At 33.5% G+C, this 11,803-nt stretch overlaps 2 protein-coding genes and 1 pseudogene across 2 annotated transcripts; 1 reads left to right on the forward strand and 2 right to left on the reverse strand.

The window, feature by feature from the left end:
- The first annotated feature begins 552 nt into the window (after positions 1 to 552).
- LOC112506289 lies at positions 553 to 873 on the forward strand. Its single transcript, XM_025110301.1, has one exon. It carries the CDS (start codon positions 553 to 555, stop codon positions 871 to 873), a length of 321 nt encoding a protein of 106 aa, XP_024966069.1.
- A 2,086-nt stretch (positions 874 to 2,959) lies between these two features.
- Positions 2,960 to 3,952, reverse strand: LOC112506297 (annotated as a pseudogene).
- A 596-nt stretch (positions 3,953 to 4,548) lies between these two features.
- On the reverse strand, positions 4,549 to 7,937 carry LOC112506308 (solute carrier family 35 member F1-like). The gene is made up of 11 exons (XM_025110319.1): positions 7,680 to 7,937; positions 7,491 to 7,585; positions 7,354 to 7,411; positions 6,670 to 6,861; positions 6,514 to 6,590; positions 6,351 to 6,433; positions 6,178 to 6,229; positions 5,956 to 6,024; positions 5,036 to 5,122; positions 4,890 to 4,954; positions 4,549 to 4,666 (listed from the first exon to the last, which is right to left on the reverse strand). Exons 1-11 carry the CDS (start codon positions 7,801 to 7,803, stop codon positions 4,549 to 4,551), a joined length of 1,020 nt encoding a protein of 339 aa, XP_024966087.1. The 5' UTR covers positions 7,804 to 7,937.
- Positions 7,938 to 11,803: the final 3,866 nt, after the last annotated feature.

An 11,803-nucleotide genomic window follows, 5' to 3' on the forward strand; every position in this document is an offset into this window, starting at 1 on the left:
AGTAATATATTTTTTATTTAATAATATGATTTTTTATAAGGATAATAATTAAGAATTACGTTAGAACTCAATAATTATCCTAATTATATTTAAAAAAAATTATATTTAAAATAAAAATATTTATCGAGAATTTGATTATGTTTATCTGCAGTTAATTATACGAATTCAAAAATGAAGCTTTAATATGTTATACTAACGCACAATTTACTTTTAATCTTAAATTTTAAGTAATATGCATTAATAAACAGTACTTCATGCATAAAGAATGGTTTTGTGAATTTTTAATATAATAATTCTTAAAAAAATGTTAAAACCCATCTTAGATATTTATATTGCATTTGAATGAGAGGTGGTTAAACCAAAATTTTTGCCCCCTTGATGTTCTTGTTTTCTTTCATTTGATAGTTACCTACTACATTGACAACACCCATTTCAACTTCCTTCTCATACCAACTCCAACAACAAATCACCTCCATTCTTAGCTCTTAAACCCCCCCTAAAACACCACCCCTATCTCATTCATTCATTCATTCATACATTTGGGTTTTTGCTATGGCTCGAGTCCATCCGTCGACGATACTGGCAGAGACGATATCATGGTACTGTTCGTTGTTCTTGGCGATAATGCTGATATTGAGTTGTTGTGAATCATCGGTTACAGACGACGAAAGAACAGTTGTCAAGATTCGCTTCAAGGATTCAGTTTACAAGCCATGTGATGAGATTTATGTTGTTCATGAAGGAGAGACGTTGCATACTATCAGTGAAAAGTGTGGGGACCCGTATATTGTTGAAGAAAATCCTCATATTCATGATCCCGACGATGTTTTCCCGGGACTTGTAATTAAGATCACGCCGTTAAGAAACAAGTAAATTGAAGATGGTGTTTTCGTGTTTTTTGCTTGTATCATTTTGAGTTGTCTTCAATGAAGTAGCGATTAATTTATGTTATTTTTTTGTTCACGGATCTATTGAAATGGAAAACAAATCGATTGATTGAAGAAAGTGTTTATTTTTAGAATACAAAAAATAGATTTTTTATTTTTTGAAATTAAATAGAACTAATTCACGAGTTGTAAAAAACATGCACTCTAAGGGGTCGTTTACCTAAACACTTATTTGGTAAATGCTTACCGGTAAAATTCAACACTATCACTTATCTTACCTAACAAGACTTTAGTTCATAAAAACGACATTGTATGTTAATATCTTCCCGGTAAGCGCTAACCGAGTAAGAGCCGTCACTTTCACTTATCGGGTAAAACTCTCAGTCATTGCTTTTGCTCTTACCTAGTAAGATTCTTGGTCTCTGTCATAGTCATCTAATAAGATATTGTGACTTAGTAAATGCTTACCCAGATAAACGTTTGGTAAACTTATTTTACCAATATAACTTCAAAATAAAACTTAATTATCTTCTAAAACATCAAATAGGTCTTCTTTTTACATTTTATTCATTCGTTAAATTTTATTTATTGTATTTTATGCTTTTTAAACTTTCATTTTACTGTCTTCAAAATATTATTTTTATAAGCGCATGTATTTTTATTAATTTATGTAATTTATAACATACTAATAATTAAAAATAATGTATAAAAGAGAAAATATAAAAAATGAAAACTACATAACCTTTTAATTTTGATGTCATATTAATTGTTTTGACGAAAACTTTTTAATGATATATTTTGTTATAAAAAAATAATTATTTTATTATAATTTAATAATTGCATAAATTAATCAAAATATATAAACAACTCATTAGAAATAAATTGATCATTTACTTATTCTGTTATGTTCTGTTCTGTTTTATCAAACACTGAACAACTATTCTATTCTGACCTATTTTATTGAGACACCAAACGCACCTTACTCTCCATGGCTATACTTCCACTAATAGCCTAACAAGGCCTTTCTTAATTGTTTAATAAAAAAAATAGTAATTATGCCTTTCTTTAACGGGAATATTTAGAAATATAACTTTAAATAAAATTTTAATTAAATCGATAATCTTCGGTTAAATATAAACTCATTTATTTTTAATTGATGAAGAGGTCATGAATTTAATTCAAATCTCATTTAAGATTATACACCTAAATGACCATTCTTAACTTGAATATAACGATACGGCATGTAACAGACCCTTAATTACACAAAAAATTTACTTTAAACCCTTGAGAATAATGATTACAAGAGTGAGTTCCCCAAAATAGAAATAAGGTGAAAGTTGGTTACATTTTGATGTAATTTTTCCACTTCATAATTCCTAAAGACCCTTATATAAGCAGTTGTATATAATCACTTTTTCCATAAACATCCAAATCATTTCGATTAATTCTCAAAAGCCGAAAGGTTAAGCTAGACAAGTATTGCCATGTTATTGGAAGGGCGTAACACCACACCTTCTTAACTATAAAGGTAATGCGAAATGAAAATAACCATTTCTTTTAAGTATATATTTATATACGAAAAATAAACTCATATATTTTTTCACATTTGGTGAGATTTGAATCCTAGACACTCATAGGAGGCCATATGTCAAAGGCCCATAGGTCATACTGCTAGAACAAAGACCATTTGGTATGAAAGTAACAAATTGGTAACAAATGGCATCCGCTTTATTAAAACCATAAACATATATTCATACTAAACGTTAGAAATACACCGAAGCCATTTTTTTTGATTAACCTGGATATCCTACCCGTTATGCGAGCCGACTAATCTCAGGACAACCACCTGCTCAAAAATAGGTCATTTCGTTTTGTTAAGAAAGAACTCTAAACTATTCATCTCCCGAACATCTTGTTCAAAAGAAAATACAAGATGTTAAACGAAATTTCGCACAGACGATCAATAGGGTTTTAATGAAATAACCGAGCTAAATTCTGCATACATCCTAACCTCCATAGACCCTACTCGGTGTGGAATTCACTGGGTTCGTTTCGTTTGGTTTGGTTTGGTTTCAATTCCAAGCAGTCCCTCTGTTCAACAATTCAAAGCTGTCCACGTATGTCGTAATGTCAACTATGACCGTTTTAGTGTCAACTATGTCCGAACGAGCTCTAAATTTCACAAGTCTTGACCGCTCCCCAGTCACCGGATTATAAACCTTATACCCCTCACGGGAAGTGTAGAACACAAAATCACCAGTGGTAGGCATTTGCAAAACTCTTTCTATTCTTCCTTCATATGGAAAACCATTTGATTTCAAAAACAAAGACCAAGATGTAACGGTGTCGTACAATTTCCTCACCCAAATCCAACTATTATCGCCTTTACAGGAAATAACAGCTACAGAACCATTGATGATCGCCAGTTGTGTGGTTTCCCAACCAGGCTTTGGCAAAGAAATCCTGCCAAATGTATGAGTGCTCAAATCGAATGTCAGAATATAACAATGGAGGCTGTTACCCACCACCCAATCCAATGCAATGCTCCATTGACAAAACACGGGCTTGATTTCACATCAAAAAACTTAGTAGTAGGGGAAGCAATCACACACCAAGAGCCTGTGTTTATGGTGTAAATCAATGACTCTTGTGACCTGCAGTCGGATATGCTCACAACCTTGTAATCATTGGTGATCGGGTCAAAACCAAACCCATATACGCTAGAGAATTGCTGATGAGAGGGCAGGGTTAGTTTGCGCATAATTGAAGGATTCCATAAAGTAATACATTTATCAACATCGTCAAGCACACAGAGAATTCCATTACAAGAGCCAATGATATTGAAAATGTTGCCAGGGAACTCAACTGGTGTGATCCCCATGTATCCATCCAATGGCAATCGGTGTTCAAAATGTGATGTATACAGCTCTGAGCTCTCCCGTAGGTTTCCTTTGCAATAAGTCCGGTGTTTGATGAGGACTGCAGATTTCTGGCAGATCCATGCTTGTGAATAAAATCAGGGCTATCTATACGAGAACACCATGATTTGGAAAGACATCTAAATAGGATGAGTGTGGTAGCCTTTGGAATATTTCATCAATCAACTCATCGCATGTGTAATCTGACATTCTAGATGGGTGGTAATAGTAGGTACCACTTATTTAAAACTTCATTCTTGAATTCGTATAACTAACTGCAAATAAACATAATCAAATACAAAATAAACATCTTATTTTAAATATAAAAAATTTAAAATATAATTATGATAATCATTGAATTCTAACAGAATCATTTATCTTTATAAAAATTATATTGTTAATCCAAAAATAAATTACTTCGCTATTAAACCTAAATTAAATTATAATAAAAAATAGAATTAAAGAAATTGTAAAAGAACAAGAACTTTTAGCTAATTTGATATTAATATCAATATAATTTTTCAAATTTTATGATATCTTCAAATTTATTTTTATTCAAAAGTAAAAACATTATCTTTCTCAATATCACATAAACCATATTATATCAACAAATACAAAACAAAACATTAAAATAAAGATATATCTCGCTGCATTGCACGAGTACGCTTCTGGTATATATATATATATATATATATATATATATATATATATATACAAAACAAATAGCTGAAATCAACACATTGTTACGAACTAGATGCCACCGCGACCGAGTCTTTCTCCGCCGCGACCGAGTCTTTCTCCGGTGGCAGCAGGTAAGTGTCACCATCTTCAAGTTCTGATAACTCATTGGTATGCTTCTTCCTATACCAAGTAAAGTTTCATATAACGATCAGATGGTCTTGCAAGTCGAGGGTTTTCTTGGAAACAAACTCTCTACCCTACAGGGTAGAAGCAAAGTCTGCATACATCATACCCCCAGATCCTACCTCTGCGTGGGATCTACTGGGTTCATTTGGTTTTGTATTTGGTAACAGGAAGGATGTGACAACGAAATAACAAAAGACCACACGAAAACTAGACTTACGGTTTTGAATATATGACGAGACCGATACCAACGAGTAAAAAGGACACGTAGTATAACCAGTCCACCTGCAACAAGTATATGGTCGAAGTGATGCAAAAACGGAAAGAGTTAAAAGAGAGTCCCAACAGCGCATTCGGAAAAATTACCTTCTGGTGGTATAAAAACACACGAATGACCACTGCCCACATATCGGCTGTCAGTAACGATAGATTGAACAGTGTGGCTCCACTTGCCTGCATAAATTCGATTACAAGAACAGCTCGAACCCACACCTCTAAAAAACACTAAAAATCTAACATATGAGCCGCTCCCCACTAAGGGGCTGTTTGGCAGATGTTGAATGGTTTGGTGCAGAATGATTAAGTGGTCAGAATGGTTAAGAGGGCCAGAATGGTTAAGTGCATTCAATAATGTTCTTTGATAACTGTTCTCTGAACGACAACAAATTACTATTTTAACCCTCTGTATGATTTAGTACTGAATGAAATATAGCTGTTTGGCAGGTATCTAAATGAATTAATCTTACGGCCACTACATACATTTTTCAATTTTCAGAGCCCATGAATAGTAGACCCTTAAATATAGAGGCATCCTTCGACGTATGCAAAAAATTTAGTGTTTTAATGGTGGGTTAGAGATGTCTTCCAACCGACCACTAAAACACAAAAATGGAGGCATCTGGTGCTCCGACCATCCAATAAAGATGCTTTTAGTGTGTGGTTGGAACTGAATTTTTTTAGTGGTCAGTGGGCCCACCATTTTTAGTGGTTGCTTGAGAGATAGTCTTCCTGAATGATATTATTATCAAGTTTTTTTTTTATTAACCTGGATATCCAACCCGCTATGCAAGCCGACTAATCCCAGGGCGACCACCTGCTTTGCAGATAGCCCGGAGTCACCGCATTTGAACCTCCGTGGCCACAAGGGGATTTTTATTCCTCCTTGGATTTGAATCTGGGACCTCTAGGTACTTTTGACCTTTGAAGCCAAGCTCAAACCAACCAGACACCACCCTTGTGGTTGATTATCAAGTTTTTTGTTTCATCATATGGAGAATTTAACAAACCTGTAGAACAAGAGGCCTCAAAGAACAGAACATAAAGCTTGCTAACCCATAACCAGCAAAGGTTAAAATCTGAAAGATAAGATTGTGGTCAAAAGATAAAAAATTTAATATGTAAACAAAGTTAAAAAATGCCTCATTAAAGTCAAATAGTCAAAGATGCGTTTTTTTGTGAAACAGCTAGGGATAAGATGTACGCTGACCTATTTAAATACATTCACTTACAACTTCCGCAGACCAAGATACGGATTCAAGATTCTTCCTCTCAAATATGACCCTAACGGTTGGTTATGGAAAACGACACATCTTCTTTCTCAAAATAACGAAATGCATTCACCCGTTTGGTAGTTTAGTCATGAAAACAAACTTCAATCCGATTTTTAAACAAAAAAGGATACATCTCTACTACGCTCATAAGCATTCCAAACAAACCAAGCATTGTTATTACTTCAATCCGACCGACCTTCTTAACACAAAATTCCTGCATATTGGAAATATGGTACAAGGTTAGCATTCGTAGACCACGAAGATGCAAACAAAATTGGAACCGTTACGACTAACCTCACCAACATTGCTTACTGCAAAAAAACAAGTCCCAGCAATCACAAGTGCATCACCCAGAATAGGATTCGAACCACCTGAAATACAAAACAAAACAAAACAGGTATCATTTGAAAGTGGGAGATGTAGTGATTTACTTCCAACTTGCATTCTTACCTCCACCTCCCACTCCGGAATCAGAAAGCAGCACTAAACATAGTCCCGTAACACATAGAGCTGCCCCAAGAAACTGCCATAAGGAATACTTTGTGCCAAGAAAGAGCCACGTGAGAATTATGACCCAAACGATTGTTGCACAGTCGAGTATTGTCACGCTGGTGATGGACGAAAACTGGTATGCTTTGTTAACTGTGATGAGCCACAAGAATAATTATTTACTTCGAATATTCGTAAGATTTCAATCATGGGGTTTCACTATTTCCATTGAAATCAATTCACATACAAGAAGTTAGCTCTACTTTGTAATAGAGTTTCAATTGGAAGTACATTGACTAGAAGGTAGAGAAAAACATGTTTGCCCTTCAGCAAAACAGAGACATTATCCATGTAGGTGGACGTTCAAATGAGAACACCTTCATATTTAATGAGAACATGAGAACCCACCCGTATCCTATGTGATAATACACTTGAAGAGACATACAGGTGTGCGGACAATTTGGCCCGTGTCTCGTAATTAGCATCACATGTGATTGACTATTGTAAAAGGGTGTTCTCACATTTTACGTAAAACGAAGGTATTTATAATGTAAATTAGAAGTAATAAAAAAAGTTCATCTCTTTCACAGTTGTCTGGATTAAAGAATGGGCTTGCAATATTGAAAACTATTAACTACTACTTACAAAGATAACTGCCATGGACATCCACAATTGCTAAGAGGACATACCAATACCAAGAAATCTGTAAACCAAAATCAAGATTCATCACAAATCATCTGGAACAGATTCTGATCAAGTTTCAGAGTTCATGGGGAACTTACATGTAGCTTTTGGCGACGGTACAGCAAGATGCTTCCAAAGACCAATGTTAAAGCCAAATAAGAGAAAAATGAGAGAGTAAATGGGGCATTAACACCTACAAGAACAAAGGAAGCAATCAAATCACGAGGAGAAATAAAAACCCAGATAAGATAATTGGTTAAATTTGTGGAGGGAAATAGGGGTTTAACCTAGATTAGCAGATAGAGAAGAACTGAAGCTTACAAGAGCCATTGAAAAGGAGGTGAGTTGACCCAGCAACACAGCATATAAAACCCTCCAAAATCCCCCATATTTTACACCCTCACTGTTCATGGTGGAACTGATGATCAGTGATGAACTCAATTAGAAATTGGAAGCCAAAACCCAGATTTAGTTCAAAACGAAAGGATTTTAGTTGAAAGAATGTCGATAAAATCGCTGGATATGGAGATTTTAGGAGTGGGATTGGGCAGTGATTACTAAAATGCAAAGTAATGGCGGGAGAGAAAGTTGTTTTCCATTGCGTGGATGATAGCAAGACACACAACCAAACCAAGATCTGTGGACATGTCCAGTCCAGTCCTTGTGCCAGATTGAAAATTCTTTTGCAGAAACTTGTAAAAACATGTAAAATGTGTTTGTGATTGAGCGTCATCTTTTATTTTGATATTATTTAATGAATGCGAAGACTTGAGAAGGTGGGAGACTTGGTTATTATTGTTAGAAGCCATGGAAACCATTGTTAAGATATTTATAGGAAATGATCGATGTTTATTTATTATGATTGAAATGTTTATGTAAGTTGATTAAAGTTTATTAAATTAGGAAGCAATCGAGATATTTATGGAACAATATATTCATTAGTTTAGATAGATCGTTGAGATTGATTTGTAACAATTAGACTTTTTGCAAAATAAGAGAACTCTCTCTCTCTCTCTCTCTATATATATATATAAAGAGAGAGAGAGAGTTTGGTTCAAATGTTAACCAAGATTATTGTGTTAACTTTGTTAATCAAGCTCAACCAATGAAAATTCATCTTTTATCTAGGTTCATATTCATCTCATAGTTTAATGACAAATGTAAATATGTAATTTTAGTATGTATGTAACTCCTATATCATTTATTGGAAGTTACAAAATCAAAAAAATCACATAATTGTTGTTGATTTACTATTGATCTTATTTTTCTATAATATTGATTTATTTATCTATAATGTTCTTGAATTTGTGATTGTTAAAGGAGATCCGATGGTAAAGTTTTCGATATCCTTCAAGCTAATATGGATAAACCCATTGGAAAACAACTCGACAACAATGAGAAGGTTAAAATAGTTTACGATGACAATCGGACTTCGAGTTCCAGAAGTGAAGATAATAATCAAAGCGTTTGTATTGGTAATGGATTAATATGTAATAGTATTCGTTTTAATCGAAATTATGTTGATTATGACGTTTTTGTGTTTTTCATAGTTCATATTGTGTTGGTAGTTTTTTCTTTAATTATTACTACGAGCCTAATTCATATGTTCAAATGCTATGAGTTCTTCGGCAACTTAATTTTTTATGCAATCCAATTCTGATAACCATTCGGATCCATCAACTGCTTGTGATGCTTGACCTGTCATAGACTGCAACTAATGTTCATATACATTCAGGTGTGTTCATATACGTTCAAGTGTGTTCATATACGTTCTAGTAGGGACATTAATTTATATTTTTTGTTAATTTATTATTGATCTTGTTTTTTTTATAATATTGATTTTTCTATCTATAATGTTTTTGAATTTGTGATTGGTAGAAGAGACCCGATAGTAAAGTTTTCGATATCGTTCAAGCTATTATGGATAAACATTTGTTCATAATGAAGAAACTAATGTTCACAAGTGTTCATATTGTGTTCATATGTACACTAGTTGCATATCTCAACATTGGCTCGCTTATGAATGTGTTCATAATGAAGGAACTATTGTTCACAAGTTGTTCATATTGTGTTCATATGTACACTAGCTGCATATCTCAAGATTGGCTCGCTCCTGAATGTGTTCATAATGAAGGAACTATTGTTCACAAGCTGTCCATATTGTGTTCATATATATACTAGCTGCATATCTCAAGATTGACTCGCTCCTGAATGAAATGAAGAAATATTGTTCACAAGTTATTCATATTGTGTTCATGCCTGTGTTTTTTTCTTCGTGTAGCAACTATTCTTATTATATTCATATTGTGTTCATAGCCCAAGTCCATATATATGTCAATTATTGTTCGTATTTGACACAATGGTTAATATATATATATATATATATATATATATGTGTGTGTGTGTGTGTATGTTCATATGGTTCTTACATTAATAAAAATAAATTAATAAAAATAATAGAATTTTTTGATTTTGTAACTCCCAATTAATGATATAAGAGTTACATAAAAAAGAAAATTACCTAAATACCCTTTTCCCATCCGTTCACATTGTTTTTTAAAATTGTAAATTTAAAAATTTAATTTTTTATCATGATTAATCACAACCGTTTATTGTAAGAATCAATGGTCAAGGCTGGTTAACAAAGTTATTGGTTAACATTTGAACCGGCCCCTATATACATACACACACACACACACACACTAGTGTTCGATCCTGTGTATTACACAGGGTAATTTAAAAAAATTAAATCATATCAGGAAACTTATCTTATAGATATGAATGATCATCGAAAATACGATGCTACTTCAAACTTGTACTCTTGAAATAACTCTGAAGTCTGAAGAATTTAGAAATGAAATTATATCAATAATTAGTTAAAATGAAGTTAACCCTAGAATAAAATTTGAATTTAGAAATGAAACTATATCAGTAAATTGAATTCAAACTTAGAAGTAAATTTAGAATGACTCTTCAGACTTGTACTCTTAAAATAACTCTGAAGAATGACTATTCAGACTTGTACTCTTAAAATAACTCTGAAGAATGACTTCAGACTTGTAATCTTGAAATAACTATGAAGTATAACTCTGAAGAATGACTGTTCATAATTGAATTTAGAAATGAAACTATATCAATAATTAGTTAAAATGAAGTTAACCCTAGAATAAAATTGAATTTATATTTGAAACTATATCAATAAATTGGATTTAAACTTAGAAGACCGTCTGTGTCAAATATGAAGACGAAGTCTAAAGAACTTGAGTTCAAAGTTATTCAAATACCCAATATCTTTGAAGAAGACCTCATGGTAAAGCTTGCATCATACAGAGCAAGACCAAACAGAGCTCCTCTGGTCCTCTTAAGGACTAGAGCCCCTCTAGACTCACCAACCAAAAGTAAGGTCAACCAGAGCTCCTCTGGTCAACCAAAGCCTCTAGGTCGTCTATCCAGAGCCTCTGGGTCAAGAAAATGTTAAATATTTAAAGAATTTTAGTTTCATTACAACCAGAGACCCTCTGTTAAACATGAAGATCAACCAAAGCCCTCTGGTTCCTTTATGATGGATTGAAATATTTTTCAAAGGAAATAAATAACGAGAAACAAAGCCATCCAAAAGACAGATTAACCAGAGGGGCTCTAGCTAACAAGACTAAGTCTAAGTCTTAAAGACTTATCTTAAAAGTCTAGATAAGTTTATTACAAGACTTGTACTCTTGAAATAACTCTGAAGTAAAACTCTTCAGACTTTAGAGCTCTGTAAAGGCAAGCCAGAAGCTCTCTATGCACTATGCAGAGGCTCTGCATGGTGCTTTGCAGGCTGCTCCGTTTGGAAAAGAAGACTTCAAAGTTCAGGTGAGCTAACTCTGGACAATGACTCTTCAGACTTGTACTCTGGAAACAACTCTAAAGTAAAACTCTGAATAATGTCTCTTTAGACATGTACTCTTGAAATAACTTTGAAGTATAAAACCAATCCAATGAAATCGGAGTTCATACTTCTAAGTCTGAAAAAGAAGAATTCAAAGTTCAGACTTTAGAGTTCGGTGAACTAAGTCTAAAAAAGAAGACATCAGAATTCGGGTAAGCTAACTCTGAAGAATGACTATTCATACTTGTACTCTTGAAATAACTTTGAAGTACAACTCTGAAGAATGACTGCAGACTTGTAAAAGCCTTCAGCGTTCAAACTTCTAAGTCTAAAAGAGAAGATTTCAGAGTTCGGGTTCCTAAGTATGAAAAAGAAGACTTTAGAGTTCAGACTCTATGTAACGTCCCAACCCACATATTGCATGTAATACATATTTCATACAAAAGAAATATATATAATATCATTCCATTCGGGTCCCTTAGTACAAGAATCTAACATGACCAATTACAAGGTCCAAAATTTCGAAATACATTTCTTGTA

Source organism: Cynara cardunculus, assembly GCF_001531365.2.
Source record: "Cynara cardunculus var. scolymus isolate 2C chromosome LG 1, CcrdV1, whole genome shotgun sequence".
Classification (NCBI taxonomy): Eukaryota; Viridiplantae; Streptophyta; class Magnoliopsida; order Asterales; family Asteraceae; genus Cynara; species Cynara cardunculus.